At 30.7% G+C, this 19449-nt stretch overlaps 2 protein-coding genes and 1 long non-coding RNA gene across 6 annotated transcripts; 1 reads left to right on the top strand and 2 right to left on the bottom strand.

Annotated features, from left to right (window-relative positions):
- Window positions 1–745: 745 nt before the first annotated feature.
- LOC145096047 (uncharacterized) lies at window positions 746–1591 on the bottom strand. The gene is made up of 2 exons (XM_079033824.1): window positions 1055–1591; window positions 746–937 (listed from the first exon to the last, which is right to left on the bottom strand). The coding sequence occupies exons 1-2, from the start codon at window positions 1589–1591 to the stop codon at window positions 746–748; spliced, it is 729 nt and encodes a 242-aa protein (XP_078889950.1).
- A 75-nt stretch (window positions 1592–1666) lies between these two features.
- On the bottom strand, window positions 1667–7245 carry LOC145096046 (uncharacterized). Its single transcript, XM_079033823.1, has 9 exons — window positions 7105–7245; window positions 6942–7013; window positions 6559–6634; window positions 5459–5530; window positions 4513–5387; window positions 3389–3939; window positions 3183–3291; window positions 2950–3063; window positions 1667–2887 (listed from the first exon to the last, which is right to left on the bottom strand). The coding sequence occupies exons 1-9, from the start codon at window positions 7243–7245 to the stop codon at window positions 1667–1669; spliced, it is 3231 nt and encodes a 1076-aa protein (XP_078889949.1).
- A 368-nt stretch (window positions 7246–7613) lies between these two features.
- Window positions 7614–16139, top strand: LOC145094807 (uncharacterized). 4 transcript variants are annotated; one of them, XR_013703578.1, is made up of 8 exons: window positions 7614–7987; window positions 8093–8247; window positions 8360–8515; window positions 9424–9708; window positions 9920–9996; window positions 12672–12842; window positions 15473–15542; window positions 15635–16139. It is a non-coding gene; the product is annotated as an uncharacterized LOC145094807 (long non-coding RNA). The 4 variants fall into 4 exon arrangements; XR_013703575.1 differs by having other exon boundaries at window positions 8351–8515; window positions 15635–16138; XR_013703576.1 differs by having other exon boundaries at window positions 8351–8515; window positions 15803–16137.
- The last annotated feature ends 3310 nt before the right edge of the window (window positions 16140–19449 follow it).

Raw genomic sequence — 19449 nt, 5'->3', positions numbered from 1 at the left:
GGTGTGGTTTAGAGCCAAAACCGCAAACTGCACCGCGCATGCGGTCTGAGTTATTTAGAAACCGTACATCGCACCGCGAACGTTCAAAACCACATTATGCAGTTCGGTTTGGTGCGGACGGTTTATGCGGCTTGAATAATTATTTACTTTAAGTTTAATGATAATACTATCATTGTGGTTACTAACGGCTAAGTAAGTGGTCATTAAGAAATTTGGTGGTCATAGAATTGTGGTCATTAACTACTTATGAATATACATAAGTTAAGAAAACATAGTGACCATAAAATAATAATCATGAATGATAGTTGAAAATGAATTTTAGACAAAAAAAAATATGGTCACTCCATTAAATTTTGCATTAAATTTTTGATTAATTAAGATTACATTTCAAAAACTTTAGATAATGTCACTAATTTATGACCTGTCAAACTATTTTCGAATATATATATATATATATATATATATATATATATATATATATATATATATATATATATATATATATATATATATATATATATATATATATATATACTAGCCGTCTACCCACGCCAAACGCCGGGTGCGATTTTTCTTTATTTTAGACATTAGTTCGTATATAGGATTAGTGTTTTTGCACAAATAGTTTGCTACACATAAAAAATTATCAATAAGAGTCATGCTACCAGAAACGAAATCAGAAATAATTAAAAATGAAAAGTTGTGATTCTTTAAAAATAAATATGAACACATGATTGGCTAGTCATTATTTATCATGCAACACTTCTTTATACACGACATTTGACGTATAGACTTCAGTGCCGTTGAATTGTTCATCGGGTTTCACCAATACTTTTGTAGTGGCACGTGATATCCCCTTGGATAATGCCATATAAAGTTGGCCATGCGAGAAAACCGATTCTGGAAGATAAATTCCTACATTTGGAATTGTTTGTCCCTAAGCTTTATTTATTGTCATTGCAAAACATAATCGAATTGGAAATTGCTTTCTCTTCAGCTTGAACGGGAACATGTCATCTTCAGAAGGACTTAGAGGAATCCTTGGCAAAAATACCCTCTTTCCAGCATGTTGACCAACAGCTATTTCGACATCAATGACATTGTGCTGAAAACTTTTACATATCAATCGGGTGCCGTTACATAATCCATTTGACGGGTCGAGATTCCGTAACAGTATTATCGGGCATCCAACTTTCAGTCTTAAGTAATGAGGGGGAAAACCACTAACACTGAGCGTGTTCAAGAATACCACAGGATAGAAGTTATTTATATCGTCCACGGCTTCATCAAAACTATAGTAAATTTGCTCTTCTCCATGGAATCGGCCGATCAAATAATCATTAATCTCATCGACACTATCATTTCTTGTGGATAATATTGCATGCGAAATTATATAATCTGGTTCAGATCTATTAATTTCAAAGGATGGAAAGATTGCATCAATCAAAGCATGCAATGACTTTTCTTTTTTAGTGAAGGGAATTACCATATCATCAGGGATGCGAATAAAGTTTCTGTGCACCGTGTCTTCAACTCCATCACCGATACGTAATAGAAAGTCTGAGAACCATGGATCGGTTAGTGCTCTCATATTTATAATTAACTGCAACTTGGTAATCGAAGACCAAATAGGTGACATCCATATGCTAGAATCCACAGTCTGTGCTCATGTTCCACGTCTGACGACCGACAACACTTTTCTGAAATCACCTCCCAAAACCATTATCTTTCCACCAAATGGGAGCATCACCCCAGTGATATCTTTCATTGTACGGTCAACCGCCTCCAATGCATGTCTTTTAGCCATCGACGCTTCGTCCCAAATGATTACTTTTGCAGTCCGAAGTAGTTGTGCAGTACCACTTTGTCTTGAAATCTTACAGACTGAGTTATTTTCAAGATTGATAGGAATCTTAAAGCGAGAGTGAGCTGTTCTTCCCCCGGGCATGTTATTAGCCGCAACACCAGATGAAGCAGTCGCGAGTGCAGTATGACCACACGAACGAACATTAGCAAGTAAAGCTTTGTACAAAAATGTTTTTCCTGTTCCACCAGGACCGTCTATGAAGAACACTTCTGGAATATCATTATGGACATGCCGCATGATCTCATCATATGCAAAGTTTTGTTCGGGATTGAGAGAATCTCGGGCTTGTAAATGTTCATGTTCTAAAACAATAGAGCATTCTTCTTGTACCTCACGAAAAACTCCAAATTCTAAATCGACATTTTGATTTATTTTTGGAAGATCAAAATCATCAATGCGGTCACCCATAGATTGTAGGAATACCATGATTTCAATGAGGTCCATATTCTGGACTCTCTCAACACTGCCGTATTGTCGTCTATAATCTTCTGAAAGTCCATTGTAGTGCTCATGCCATAACTTACGAACATCTCTTGGCTCACAAAAACTCAATATTGTTGCAAACAACCTTCTAAGAGCATTGGGAAATTGAAACAAAGATGCCTCTGTAAGACATTGAGACAAACCATCATCAGACTCTATTAAGCCTCTTTCAAGAGCTGCTTTCCGAAATGTTGGGTATTTTATATTGTTGACCGTATAGAGATCTTCAAAACATGTAGGGCCACTAATATGCAATAAAAGTAGGCAAAGGTAGTATCGCTCCCCTTCAGCGGGATTAGCAGAAACCAAACGACCTCGCATTAATCCTAGTTTTCGATGATTCCAACGATGTGACTTCGGATCCCACGTAAACTTTTTAGGAAAATCTCTGTATTTACATTCTCTTGCACGCATATCTTCTTTATTTTTTAGAAAAAACGCAGTCAACATTGATCTATTATCTCTCTCCTTTTCAACAACGCTAGTCAGTGTATCATCCTCACTGAACCTAACTAGCTGTTGATTTGGGAGATGCACCTGCAAAGCCATCACACAAGGGTATATCTGAGAAAGGGGGAAGTTAAAATCCTCCATATTGCCTCAGGAGGTGAGACATATCGCGCATCCTGATACCGTTTTATCTCATTGATAACAACTGGTTGTCCAACCGGATCAATATTGATAACTTGTTTGTCATGGCCCTTGTAAATATACTTAAACACATATTTCACAGAGGTTATACTCGAGCAAAATTCAACATTCATATGGCAGTTAAACATCATTAACAACTTTGGGTTATACGGGACAACCCATCTGTTATCCATCTTATTGCCTCGTATGTCCACCTGTATACCATTATCTCTTCTTCGGTACACAGGATATGAGTCCTTTCCTTGTAATGTTGTTTCATTGAATTATCGAGGGTATCTAAAACGGCATTTCTTTTGCTCATTATTCATACAAGGACAATCAGAGTTTAAGCTACCGCAAGGACCATGTATCATGTGTGAGATGACCAATTCGTGCATTTTAGGATACCTTATTGGGTATGGAATTTCAGCACATACTATTTTGTCGTAATGGTCCGCATTAGTAAGCTTGTATGGAGGCATTATTATCAAGAGGAAATGCGCATGCGGAAAACCACGCTTTTGAAACTCAATGACATAAACGTACGAACCCACTACACCAAGTACATGCTTATTGAGGAGTTGTTTCTTAAGATCCTCTAACTTAGCACGAAAAACTCTTGATACAAGGTCTGGTCGATCTTGGGCCGTCTGCCAAGGTAGTAACTCATTTTTTATTTCTGGCCAATTTGGATTGCATGTCATTGTAAGAAATATGTCAGGCTTCCCGTCATCTTGAACTAAAGTCATGGCATCAAGAAATCGTCGCCTCATGTCACGGGGGCCTCCGATGAAACTTGCAGGCAACACGACACGTTTCCCTATCATAGTCGGTCGAACCTCACCAACATTAACACAATCCACTACACCTTGGTATAAATCTGCTCTTATTTTGGACTGGTTTTTTCTATAAAAATCCAAACGTGAAGTCTCAAGCTTGATGTAGATATCTACTACAAACTGTTGTAGCAATCTCCCTCCCAACAAAATTACATTATAATTTGGCCGAATTTAAAACTTATAGCAGTAGTACTCTCGCATAGATACAGTATTCCGCCCTTTTTTTGTATTAGAGTCTACACAATGTTGATGTCGTGAAAAAATTAAGAATTAATGCTGTGTACAAAATGTAATGTTTGTTAACATAACTAAAATTTTAAAAGTTATGATATGTGTACCTTCTAAATCATCCCCGATGTCTTTATCGTCATTAATAATATCATTGATGGAAAATCCATGTCTTGGGATTTTTGAATGCCATCCAGACTCACCGTTAGGAAAAAATAAAGGATAACACAATGGATCATAACATCCCCAATAAGATTGAATTGTTTGCGGTTTCTCGGATTTTCCATAAACGATAATACTTCATTTATATGCGGCTATGTTGTCGTTACCTTCAACCCAAATACCAGCGACCTGAGGTTTTTACGATACAAACGACATGATTAAATATGGTGTGTAATATGCACTGTTGTATTTCATACGTGGTATATGTATTTTATAATTAGTAGAAAATAATTATTATGGTACCTCAGATGTGGTTGGTCGGTTGTATACCCTTTGATCAAGTTCTACCGATGCATTTAAAGTGACTCTGTAATTGTCAAGCGGCCCTAGATCAGCAAGTCTTTGAAATGTCTTAACGTATGGGTTTGTATCAAGAACACGAATCAACTTTCCAGCAATTTCTTTATCAATATTCTTCCTTTGGAGTCTATGTGACATCTCATAATCAGCGTCGTAGAAATACAACTGTAAGTACCGAGGTATTCTATCTCTTGGAATCAACTGATCGATTCTATGATATATTCCTCCATTCACACAAAATGTGTATACTCCAGATGTCATATTTGTCAATGTTTTGTCATAATTAACGCCAATTGATGCGAAACAAAAGTTGCTGTTGTAGCAACGTATCATTTGTCTAAATGTCCTACCTAATTCATTTCTGGATGTGAAGAGGTTGAGTAATTCTTCAGGAATAGAGGAATGTGATAACTTTGTCTTACCATCTATGCAACAAAACGTAGGGAATTCAAACTGAAATTGTTTTGCTCCACAATGAACACATGGTTGCTGTACCTTCAAAACACGATGTTCTTTAGGGATACCATTATAAACAAAGCTATATGGATCCATATGACTAATTTCAATAGGTGTTGTCGGTGAGTTTCGTTCCTTGCGTCGTTGATATGCATTTCTGTTCTTAATCGATTTCATTTGAGCAAAATCCAATACACTTGTAGGAGTTACATTAGTAATATCAGCCACGGTCCTTTGTGTTGTAGACACATTTGTCATAGGTGTCATGTTTTGACTACTTACTTCTCCATTAGCTGTTTGTCTCATTTTCTTCTTCTCCTTTAGTCGTTCATAATATGTCTTATTATATAATTTTCTTTTTTCTACAATAATTTTTTTGGATGAATTATGCATAAAGATAACATATTAATCATGTTGCGCATATGAAACATACCCTTTTGTGTATTTACATCAAGTTGGATAGCCTCATTAGGCCTATTTTCCTTATCTACAATCACCATGCCAACTGTAAAAACATGAAATTAATAATATATAATTTTATTTTTTTATAACACATTGTAATAAAAAATAATTTTTATATACAATACTTATAACCGTATTAACTGAATATCGATTGAGTTGAACTAATTATTTATATGTGAGATTGATACTTACATTAAATTATACTTCTTTTTTAATACTTGAAGTGATGTTTTAACAATTTGTGTTTTTTGTTAATATATATTTATTTCAAGTTTCATTAGTTTTTTTCGGTAAATATTTCTTTCATGTTTTAATAGTTTTTTTTTCAATAATTGAAAGAATGCATATTGATTGATTTATATTTAAATGATATTGTAAATTTTATTTGGTAGATTATTTGTTTTACTTATTATACAAGTGTATAAATATCTAATAAACAGAAATAAGAAAACTAAATAACATAAACAAAATAGTCAGACAAAGAAACTAAAATTTATAAACTTAAAAGTTTTAAATCATTATAAAATACTAAAAATCCATGTCACAAATTCAGCAAAAAATGAATATAAAAAGTAAGCAAGCAAACAACCTTCTAAAAATCAGCAAACACATAACTACCACATAATCCGCAAACAAATAACTACTACATAATCCGCTAACAAATAACTATAGAAAAATTAATTATTCTCTCTATCTCTAATCCTAATTCGCTCAGCTTCCGGTGTCCTTGGATCCAACGTGACATCAGTTAATATAGTAGAAACCAAAATATTGTCTGTATGGACATGTAATATATAGTTAGTAAGGTATATTAAAATAAATAACATGTAAAGAATGAAACTATATATAATGTTGCCCACGGTTAACTTACAAAAATTTAAGTGGACCAACTTGACCCTAGAGACATAAATTATGGATTGATTGAATATTGCAAGATACAGTGGTATAATAAAGCTCATCGGTACGTGATTGAACATCAACTTGATAATATGTCCCCTATTCATTTTAACAAAATTTTGTTAAAACACATAATAACAATGAAAATTGGTTAATATATTTAAATATACTTACATCTCATTTTGGAGAAATAATTCAAATGCATAGAATGGCGTGATTCGTCTTCCCCAAACGATTTTCCCAATAACATCTAAAGCATATTAAAATTACTATAATTTTAATTTGTTGTATGCAATTGATAAAAACAAAATATATATAATTAAATATATAAATGTACCGATCATCATTCTTCGACGACTAAAATCTCTTGCAAGGCTTGTGATAGAAGAACATAATGGATAATGTGGAAATGAATTGGCGACATCGTTTCCCAATCGAGTAAATATTGTGTTAATTTTTATTAGTATTGCCCAATCACCAAAAAAAATTCTGTAACTTTGATACGTGGGGTGATCTTCGTAAAACCGCTCAACTTGGAAATGATTTAAGGACAATACACGTCCAACCAAATTCATGTTCAAAACTGTTTGCCTCAAACATTGTGGGACGATGACGATCATTTTGTCTCTCTGGATATGTAATATATTAACAATTATGTAAATAATAAAATGAACATTAGCCAAAAAAAATGTCATATTTTTTTATTGTATTCATACTTACGTTACGATCAATCAACCAAATCAGGAGTCGGTTATTTTCAACGTCGTCCCACACATATAAAACCCGAACAACTAATATGTTCCACCATATGTAAACGCTTCGCAATGTCGAAATTTTTTGAACAATAATATGATTATCCATCACTGAAATATTTTTCAATTAAAGTTATATTTCACACAACAATTTCTTATATTTTGTTTAACAAAATAAATCATCAACTTATTGAAAATAATAAAAATTTAAATATTTACATGTTTTATCATATATATATTTTTTATCATATGGAAGACAATAAAATAAATAGTAAAAAAAACGCTTCTTGAAAATACAAATGAGTTATGGAAAAGTTGGATCGGTATTTAAAAACCAAATAAAATCAATTCAATATATATTTTAAACATTCTTCAGAATAAATACATTCATACATTTAATCTGGTAAATAGATTTTTATTTTTAGGAAAATAAAGTTATGACTTCCTTTTACTAATGACACTCTCCTTCCTTTGTGTAACCCTAAAGATGCCGACACACTCCTTTCTTTGTCTAACCCTAAAGAAGCCGACACTCATCTACCACTCTTTCTCTTACAAACGCATATACTCTTTCTCATAATTGATAACCTCCTACAAACTGAAGAAGAGATATGTCGTCCTTAGATGATCCGTTTAACATCCAAACGCAGCATCCACGCGTACAACCTTCAACAATAGAAACCATTAGCAACCACCACGACCACCGAATCCTTCTGATCTACAACCCCTATCCCTCATCTAGATCTACATGACGATTGGAGAAACCCAACAGGGTTATGTTGACGATGTGTCGGTTCTTATTGGTTGCTGCTTCTCTTGTTGCTGAAACGCGTCTGCTTCTTAATTTACAGGTTTTGAATCTTTCTTTTAGTTAAATTTTCATCCTCTATATCTATATCTCTACCATATACCTAACAGAAAACCCCTAACCCAAAGATTTATTGTATAATTTTCAGAAATTTGAAGGAGATATCAGCAGGAAGTTCTTGTTTATTCATAATTGCATCCGTATTCGAAAGTGGTTAGGGTTCAGTTGGTTTAATTTCATAGATCGACGAACCCTAGAAATACTAACATTCACGCCTGCGATGCAATAAATTCTTAATAGAACGTATGTATCAAATCCCTAATTTTGAACTTTTTAGTTCTATACCTTAACATCACTTAATTTATCTATTTGGATTTCAATGTGGGTTTTGAATATCCATTCATAGATTGTACAGTTTAAGGATTTAATGTACGAAGCATTAACAATTGAAGAAAGTTGGGACAGAGATGAAGATATGAAATAAATTATCCACTGATTACTCAATCCTCAGTGCCTTCACTCTCGTTGTTTCTCCATCTTCAGTTCCATTACTGGTGATTAACATAAAAAGGTAAAACAAATTGGTTAATCCGTTGACTATTAATTGATTGTAGGTGTGTTTCCTTTTAATTAATATTGTTGTCTAATTTTAGGTTATCCCAAAATGAGATGGTTTATTATTTTGATTGGCTTGTTGAGAAGCTTCATAGATGCCTTCTCCTCCTTTTAGTCATTTCTTTCTTTTTGTTAATCTGTTGACTATTGACTCAATCCTTATGGAAATTTATTGCTTTTTTTTGCCTTTCCATATCTATCCTACTTTGGATCATAAAGGTTTTATGCTCTTTGGTTCTGTTTTCCTTTGTAATTTAGAATTTGTTAAAAAGGTAGGACTTATTTTACAAGGTTTTATTGAATATTGTTATACGTTATAGGATTAAAAATTAATCGGGGAATGGAGTTGATTTCCTGACTCCAAAATTTATTGCAGGTTTTATGTTTTGATATTTAGTTTTTGTTTAATAGCATATCTTGTTTAAATATGTTTGCTTCAAGAAGTCCATGTTTTAAGTGAAGTTTCTAAATTTGAGTTTGTGGGAATTATAAATTCTTAAATAAAAAAGTTTGTTATATTTTTCCTTTATAAAATCAGATATACCCTGTAAATTTGTATGATAAAAGGGCATTATTATGTCATTTTTTCCAGATCATTGAAAAACTTAGGACTGTCAGGGAGTAGACTTCCTGACTCCAAAGGCACAATGAAAACCACATGCCCTTTACATGTTTTTGTTCGGGAATTTTTTTGGTGCTACACCTAATAAATATTTATAGTTCCGCCCCTGGGCTATGTTTGTGTCATCTCAGTTAACATCAAATAATGCGTATTACATTATCCTTGTTTTGATGATATAGAATGAAAAATAAAGGCCTAAATCACATTCATAAACTAATCAATTTTTGTATTTTTTTTTTCAGGAAAGTCTTAAGAGAAACCATCAGAAAATGTTTTTTTTAACTCAAAATCGGTTCTTCCTCACACATAGGTCTTATTTACTGCTGATGGCTCCTTAAACGGTTTTGAGATAACTTATATATGTGTAGTTATTTTTATTGAACATGATTTTGGTATATATGTTGACATATTAACATTTTTTTTAACAATTTTTGGTGTTCGTATGATGTATCAAGACTGCATGGGTTGCCGACAAATCTTGATTGTCCGATATTTCATTTCTTAGATGAAAAAAGCTACATGGAGAGGTAACTAAATTTATGAAGTTGTTTAAATGAAAAAAATATCGTTCTTTAGATTTATGGATTTTATGGTTATTTTGTTTTTATGAATCAATATTGGAATTGGAATATGAATTCTTCTAATAGATAAAATATGTTGAGGATCATGTTACCAATCATACATAGACATATATTACATACAATTTGTTTGATATTTATATTATATATGATTTTTCAGGGAGAAATATTAGCTTTGTAAGGGTTCTATTGGTTAATGAGCTCAAGAAACTATCTGCAACAAACCTATGTTTCCAAGTAAGTGTCAATTTCTTGGTTTCAAAAACTCAATCTTAAATTTCTTAGTCAATCAGATGTAATTAATTAATTAATAGTATAAGAGTAATAATACTTTTTAATCTCTGATTAAATACTATTTAAACTTAACAGCATTTACAACCAACTATGCAGTTCTTCATTGATATAATCAATAAAGTAATAAAACATAGTATTCCAATACATATTACTTAAATAAGAGATAATCTTAAGGAAAATAAACATACCTGATTTATTTTGATGATGTCGATAGAATAGGTGGTTGTTATGAAGAACAAATTTCGTCTATGCATGTATAAAGAAAAACATAGTTATTGAATATGATGTATATGTGAGGAAGTAAAACAATTTAGTTAAAAAATATGGAAAACATACGTATGAGCAGATTGTGGAACTGGTGAAAGTTTTCTCTGTTAATATGAATTACAAATTCCGTTTGCAAATGACGTATCTATATAAATATATAAATATATAAATACTATATATATTCTAATAAATCTGTTTAAAGTTTGTTATGAATGGATAAGATACAGTTCATATATATGTGCTTGTATATTTAAAATATTGTTTTGAAAATGTGTAATCTATTTGGATATACATTATCTTTTTATCTGCTAAATAATCAAAATTTATGTATTAATTTAATAAAAAAAAGATTTTTCGGTTTTGGTTTGTTTAACATTGAAATGCATGGCGCTTTTTGAAACATATAAAATTATTTGAGTCATTTTTCTAAAATAACTTCCAGGGACAGGATGGTCAAAGGGACGCCAAAATAGCAATATAGATTGGTAACAAATACCAATTGACATTAACCAGAAAATTAGTTACTTTACATTTTCTAATGACCTACTTACTGTTACACCAACTTCATTTATTTATACCTCAAAATGAACTAAATATCTTATCAATATAACAATTTTAGAAATAACAGATTAATTTGACCATTAAAACTATTTTTAGAAGCCAATATAAACATAATCCTCTATTTTAGTAATAACATCACAATATAATTTTTCCTGCAAAGGCTCTAATGTATTTTACTTTAAACAATCTTCAATTTATTTTTTTCAGTTATATTGGCTCTATACTGAAACTACAACAATGTTATTGACGGTAAAAAATCAAGAAATAGCAATGATAATCATAAAAAAAACAACTTAAAATAATAACATTTGAAAATGTCAAACTTTATTTAAACAATCTAGGGAAGGAAAAAACATAAAATTTGCGCCTTAGAAAACAATTATAATAAAAAAAAACTTAGGTGTCCACAAATATTGGATCGTCTTCCTCGTCACGGAGCTGATAACCCTTGCTTCGCGTACGAATCGTGACTCGGGGTTTCTTGATTGGTCGTTTAACCATTTTTGAATCGGCTGTATCAGTTGTTTCCTTTGCTTCATCATTCAACTGTTCATCTTTAGAACTTGAAATATCAATAACTTCGTCCCATTTCCAGTTTGGCAAAGCCAACTCTCTTTTCTTTTGTTTTGCAACATTCCATTCATGCAACACGAGTTTAAAACATTCAACTTGTTCGTTAACCTCATCATCGTTAAAAATCCTCATTTTATCTCTTAGGTGTATTAATATTGGTGTTAAAAAGTGAGTATTACTAAAGCTTAACTGAGACTATTTATAACTCATTTTCCCGCTAAAGCACGATACTATCACTAAAATTTAGGAATGAAATTATTTAAACTTTTTAGTACCTTATCGTGGATTAGTCAATATATTATTTTAACAAATTTTACTGGGAATGACGGGATTTCTTCTTATCTTATTTTATAGCTCATTTTTACCACATATGACCCTAAGGTTATTGAAATGCATTTTCTAGTTCACTTTTTAAAATAAAATTCGCAGATAATAAAAGATACTTCAAGTCTTAGGGATAGTATTGTGCTTTAGCGGGAAAATGAGTTATAAATAGTCTCAATTAAGCTTTACTAATACTCACTTTTTAACACCAATATTAATACACCTAAGAGATAAAATGAGGATTTTTACCGATGATGAGGTTAACAAACAAGTTGAATGTTTTAATGATTTAAAACTTTTAAGTTTATAAATCTTAGTTTCTTTGTCTGACTATTATCTTTATGTTATTTAGTTATCTTCTTTCTGTTTATTAGATACTTATACAGTTGTATAAATAGTAAAACAAATAATCTACCAAATAAAATTTACAATATCATTTAAATATAAATCAATCAATATGCATTCTTTCAATTATTGAAAAAAAATATTAAAACATGAAAGAAATATTTACCGAAAAAAACTAATGAAACTTGAAATAAATATATATTAACAAAAAACACAAATTGTTAAAACATTACTTCAAGTATTAAAAAGAATATAAAGATATATTTTCATGAGTTCTTATGAAATTATTTATGATTATGAAATATTGTCTTGTTGAATCTGTTTATGAGGTTACCGAAACAATAAGAAATAAACAAATATACTATGGAAAAGTATGATTCAAAAACCATAAATTCAATAATAATCATAAGATAAAACATAAAATCCCAATATCCTAGTAGCTAAAAGCATATAGTACTAAATATAAAATACCAAATTTACGACTTGAATGTACTACAAAAAGTCATTCAAATTATTGATAAAATAAAATTGACGATCTTTCTTGTTAGGCTCATTCTTCATCCGGCCAAGCCACAACAACTCCTGTTGGAATATGTACATCATTTCCAACCGGATTTTGCTGGATCACACCTACATCATCTTCAGCCTGACGTGGCGCATCAGATTCTTGTATTGGTTGGTTCATATCTATAGGTGACTCCAACCAATTTCTGCAAAAGGTAATTTGAAAATAATATTAATAAACACCTACAATTTAAAAACAATAGAAATAATCAATTTAGCATTAAAGTGATTAAAATTCAAGAATATAATATATAAACTAAGTTACTTTTATGAAATTATGAAATAATTGTTTAAATACAAATGATAATATCATGACATACCCGTAATCTTCGTCATCCGGTAGATGACGAAGCTTAAAGAACCTGTTTCGGGACTGGATCGTGAGTCGGGGGATTTTGAACGGTTTTACTAACTCAGTTGTATCTATTGTATCAACTTCATTAGTCAACTGATGTTGATTATCAACACTTACAAGATCAATAACTTCATTCCATTTCCAAGATTCAAGTGCTAAATCACGTTTTTTCTTTCTTTGGAGATAATGTTGTTTTTCACCAGATTCATGTGTTGTTGTATCCACATCATTCTTAAAGGCCTGCATGATGGCTGTCAAGAAAGTTAACATTATTAATTAATATAAGTAAACATAACTTCAAAATGAAACCCAAAACAATAAAGAATAGATGAACATACTTGTTGTTAGTTGGCATTTGGCGGCATTAGTATATATAATGGTATTCTTGATAAACTTTGTTTGTTATTAAGGGAGAAAATAGGTATCGTTTAAATTTTGAATTTTAAATCCCAATCCTAATCTTGTTTGTCATATGTCATTAAATCCACCAGCCTCCAATCCACTTTTCCCGCCTAAACTATATTAATGCATTTCAATAAATTCTATTCGCAACTGATATATCTTATTTTTCATGTATTTAATCTGAAAATTAACAAATATGTTGGTTATAGTAATATTTTAGTGAATAAAGTTTGATTTTCAAGTTTTGTAATTAGTTTGGATAGATAAATATGATCAGATTTTAAATTTTAAATATTATACTTAGTTTGGATAAATAAAAAGGATAACAGTAATATTTGAAAATATGTTGTTTTGGAGGGTAAGAAAAAGTCAACATAAATTATAACTATGGTAATAATAGTTATATCCATTATCTAAAGTTTGAATTTCAAGTTTTATAGATAGTTTGGATAGATAAATATGATTAAATTTTAAATTTTAAATATTATAATTAGTTTGGATAAATTAAAAGGATCAGAATAATATTTGAATATATATGTTGTTTTGGAAGGTAAGAAAAAGTCAAGATAAATTATAACTATCGTATTAATAGCTATATCCATTATCTAAAGTTTGAATTTCAAGTTTTGCAATTAGTTTGGAAAATGTTATTTTCTGCACGTTTCGTATTTCTAGTCTTCCATCATATTTCAAAATATGTTTTTTTATTAGATCATATTATTTTCTCAAGTTACTAATATTTTGAAATAGGAAATACCTTTTTAAAAGTCGTATGTCGAAGTTTGAGTAACAATCCAAGGATTCTTAAGTAAATTAGGTCTAATATTTTCAAGTTTTGTAATTAATAGCAATCCATATTTAAAATACCACCAACAGAAAAAACTTATGATGTTATAATTAGTTATATATATTATCTTTATAATATCCATTATCTAAAGTTTGAAATTCAAGTATTCTAAAGTAATATTATGGTAATGTACTTTCAATACAATGGTTTATTATCATAAAAAAAATTAAACTTAATATAATAAATGACAAATAACTACATAAATAAAAATGAAAGTACACCGATTAAAACAAAAAATGGGTGTTATAATAATCAACCAATACAAAGTAAATTGCTATTATTTAAATCTAAACCTTCATATTGATGCCACAATAAACAACCTTATCTATGATTCTAATTTATATTAGATTATTGGGGTGTAAAGGTCTTCATCTAATTTTTTGTATTCACCCAAGAGTAAGCTATTGGTGTCGACTATCATCCATTGGCCATAAGTAATCCACCATTTATGTTGTTCATTCATAACTTTATCATTTGAATGAATAATATCTTCTTGTTCCAATGGTAAGGGTAATTTTGGAATTTCTGTATGCATAACCACACTAAATATGCATTCTTCACATAACCAATCATGTTTGGGTACTTGATCTATAATGTTCTGCATACAATATGTGTGTTCAGCACCATCCTTGCATCTACTACATATAGCAAGTAAATGCTCATAGCCTACATCTCCACAAATATCACACACAATCACATCACACAACTGGGCATCAACAACCTTAACATCCATTACAGTGTTGATCTAACCTGCAAAAAAACAAAAATTATGTACATAGAAAATACATGGTGTTTCAAAAATGCAAATGAAAGTATTATATACCTTTTTTTGACTTACATTATATTACATAAACAAAAATTATGTTATATTAACATAAACAAAAATTACACACACACACACCATTATATTAAATATATATATTTTTTGTCTTATATTATATTAGATAAATTTTTGTACAATATTATGTTATATTAAGATATTTTTTTTTGATTTACCTGATTGGACGTGAAATTTATTATTTTATGAAGGAATATAAGCTGGATTGCTAGTTTCTTCAGGATCTGTAAACACAAAACACACACACACATACAACATTATATTAGATACAGTTAAAGTTTTGTATAATACTATGTTATATTTGATTTACCTGATTGGACCTGAAATTTATTATTTTATGCAGGAATATAAGCTGGATTGCTAGTTTCTTCAGGATCTGTAACACACAAAACACACACACAAGATTATATTAGGTACGGTTAAAGTTTTGTACAATATTATGTTATATTAAGATATATTTTTTTTGATTTACCTGATCGGACCTGAAATTTATTATTTTATGCAGGAATATAAAGTTGGATTGCTATTTTCTTCAAGATCTATAAACACAAAACATACACACACACAACATTATATTAGATATAGTTTCTTTATTTACATTATATTAGATAAAGTTTTTTAAAATATAAGTTGGATTGCTAGCTGATAAAGTATTTTGTGTTTTTTTATGTAGGAACATAAGATGATATGATGATTGTCGTTGGTTGATTAGGTGGTGTAGTACTGGCTGACTCACCAAGTATTGTTGGCTGTTGTATTGCTAGCTGTTTCGTGCCCTGTAGAAAAAAAACAATTAAAGAGACTGAATTTATGTGTTTAATTTGCAATTTTTTCTGTTGTATTAAAGAGGGAGATACAGAGTGAGTTTGTGTATGTATGTAAGCACACACACACACATATAAACACAAACCTTTAATCACGTTTCATATTTTTTTCCAGGACTATAGATATTTGATAAATTAGGGTTTTAGACGCTTGATATAAATAGGTAGGTAGAGATATCAGAAAAATTAACAAAATTTTGATTTCAATTTTTTTTGTCACGTTTATAATATTTTCCTATGAATTAGGTTTTGACTGTTTCATTCATTACCAAGTCAAAAACAAATGAATTGAGTAAATGTTGACCAGATAAGCCACGATGCTCAATTTAATGCATAAATTTATTGTACAAATTGTATAATGTCTTGTACCTCTAAATTTCAGCCTTTGACCAAATATGCATATTAAGGTATAATATATATATATATATATATATATATATATATATATATATATATATATATATATATAAAATCGTTAATTGACTTTATCCATGTGGTGCAGTTTAAACTGCAATTTTGTAATCGTAAACCAAAAACCACACTTTATAATACGGTTTAACAAAAATACAAACCGCAAACCGCACCGCAAGTGTTTTAAACCGCGTTATCCAGTGCGGTTTGGTGCGGTGCGAACGGTTTATGCGGTTTATTGCAAACCCCTAGTGATTACTAGTGAATAATAATAAACTATTGTAGCATGTGATGATTTGATATGTTAGTGTTATCCAATTTCACTGAATTCTAAACACATTACCAAAGCCAGAATCTAATAAAATTTAACAACAATCTTCTACAAATGGCAGAAGTCATTTTTACCTATTCATAATGTTTGACTTGTATAAAAGTAAAAACTGCAAGTCTTATTATCATCGTACAAGGCTTAAAAGCATGCTATTTCATTCTCAATGTGACATCCATATGCAATTTAATTATGAAATAAATATTATTGTTAAATGATGAGTGGTAACTTCAATGTTAAATTTGAGTAACTGGACCAAAGAAAGTTTGCACAAATTTGAAATTGAAGTTTATAGAATGACACATTAAGTAATTGGATGAATTATTGTTCAAGGAACCCAAAGGCTAATTGGATAATGATTCGTACAATGAATTTTCAACATAATATACATAAGTGTTGTATTTCTGTCCAAAGGTGATGTGCAATATTTATGTAGCATACTATAATATTTTAGATGCCATAATATACAATTATTGGTCTAGATAAAGCGAAACTGATAATTGGCTAATGTGTCTTTAATCACTATTATTTTTGGTGTTAATGATAGGTATGCTGATAACTTTTCTTTTTGTTATCCCATAAATCATGTAATTATCACTTTCAAAGAGGTAACGATTGTGTCATTCAGAAAGGAATATTGAATAAAGGTCCAAAAGTTAAGTGAAAGAGTAACTTGCAAGTAAATAAATTCCATACAATCCGGAAGTTGGATTGGAATTGAAGATCAATCAAAGTGGGATAGATAAAGGCTTAAACATAGAAGCGGTTAACACACCTTCATTATTTTTTGAAAGTGGTTATTGTTTAAGTATTAAAGATACTCTTTACATATCGAGTATAACTTGAAACTTATTACTTGTATCTAAGTTAACAAATGTTGGCTATACTTTTACATTTGGATACAATGATGTAAATATTAGTTTCAGTTCCCATATTATTTCTTATGGTTTTTGGAGGGATACCTATAAAAAATTATAACCCAACAACCATCTTATGAAATCTTTTATATCATTTATAATTTAGGAGAACTTAAGTAAAAGAATTTTAGAAGTGGAGACTTTATCTATGTGGTGACAATAACGTTTAGGCCACACACAAGAATGAATGTTAGGTCTTGTAAAAGACAAAGTTCTGTTATCAATTGACTTCTTAAAATTTAATAAAACATTAAATGTATGAAAGGGAATAAGGAAGGATCTACAAGAAGTTCGGAAATTACTAGATATGACTAATATCGACGTTTGTAGATCCTTTCCAGCGGGAAAAAGTAGTCATAACTCGTATATTTCACTTATCTTAATGATCACTTTGTTACATATATTCGTACTTGATGCATGAAAAGTATAAGTCTCATAATATGATTAAAACCTCTTGGAAAAATAGGTTGAAATCAACTTCACTCAAAAATAAAAATAATGAGATCATACATGGGTGATGTGTATTATGGTAGAATGACAGTGGACATCTTGAATATATTTCCTTCAAAATTTGTTCCAAACATACCTTTTGAGAATTGGACATGAAGTAAACCAAAATTAAATTATCTAAAGGTGTGGGATTGTCTGACTGGAGCAATTTTCAATCGCAATAATCGACATGAAAATTATTAGTTGTTTCTTCATACCAATTTATGATCTGTCACATAGTACCTGAATTCTAAAGACGAAGCTTGCCAAATTTCATGAGAATGTCAAAATTTGTGGGAGTGGTTTATTGAGGGATTTTGACCTCCAAGAATCAAATGGAGATTCAAGTCAATATGTTATGCCTCATAAGAAAACTCTTCAAATGTATCGGAAAATGAAACTCAACAGAAATGGCCCCACTTAATTTATTGACATTGAAAATCATGAAACTCAATAGTTCTAAGACATTTTATATGATGTAGGTGGCTCATAATTTTTACATGAGGTCGATCTTGACATAAGGAAGGAAATGACTATGTCACGAATAATGATGCCCTAACTTGTGATCAATTAACTAAGTGGAATGAAGTTGTGATTCAATGTAAAATAATGTTGTTTTTGGGAACTTGCTAAATTATTAAAGGGTTTCAACATATAGAATGCAAGCTGCTCTGTAAGGCCAAGCTGGACCCCAACAATTGACATCGAAAAACATAAAGCGTGATTGGTTGCTAAATGGTATTCACAAACATGATGGTATTGAATACCAAGAAACATTCTCATTTGTTTCTCTAAATGACTTCCTTAAGATCTTTATGGTCTTCTTAGCTAATTTTGATATCAAATAATTGTCAAAAAAATTTCGTGACTAGAATTTAACTATACAGGCTAAATAAGGCTTCATGTCAAAGTATCTAACATTCGGCAAAGTGATGAATTGTAACGACTTCATTAAGAAATAAGTAGATCAATACCTCAAAATCAGTGGGAGGAACTTTAGCATACCCATATAATATATAGATGAAATTCTCTTGGCGAGTAATCTCATTGATATTGTAACACCCGGAATCAGAAAGACCAAGAAAAGAAAGGAAAAGCTATAAGTCAAGGAGTCAACTCGTCTAGTCTAGGGAAGAACTCAACGAGTCAGAGCGGGATCCGGGTTATAGAATAAGTGACCGACTCGGCGAGTCGACGAGTGGACTCGACGAGTCTGGTCTGGACGAGAAAAGCCCCAATCTTAGGGTTTGCACCCTATTTAAAGGACCTTATGTCCTCTCCTCAACCCCCCTTGTCGGCCAACAACTTCTTTAAGCGATTCCAAACCCTAATTTGAGTAAGAAGAGCAGGA

The sequence above is a fragment of the Lactuca serriola genome, chromosome 3, assembly GCF_051521515.1.
Source record: "Lactuca serriola cultivar US96UC23 chromosome 3, Lser_US96UC23_V15, whole genome shotgun sequence".
Lineage (NCBI taxonomy): Eukaryota > Viridiplantae > Streptophyta > Magnoliopsida > Asterales > Asteraceae > Lactuca > Lactuca serriola.
Note: the sequence above shows the minus strand (reverse complement) of the source record. Positions and strands in the feature narration are given on the sequence as shown.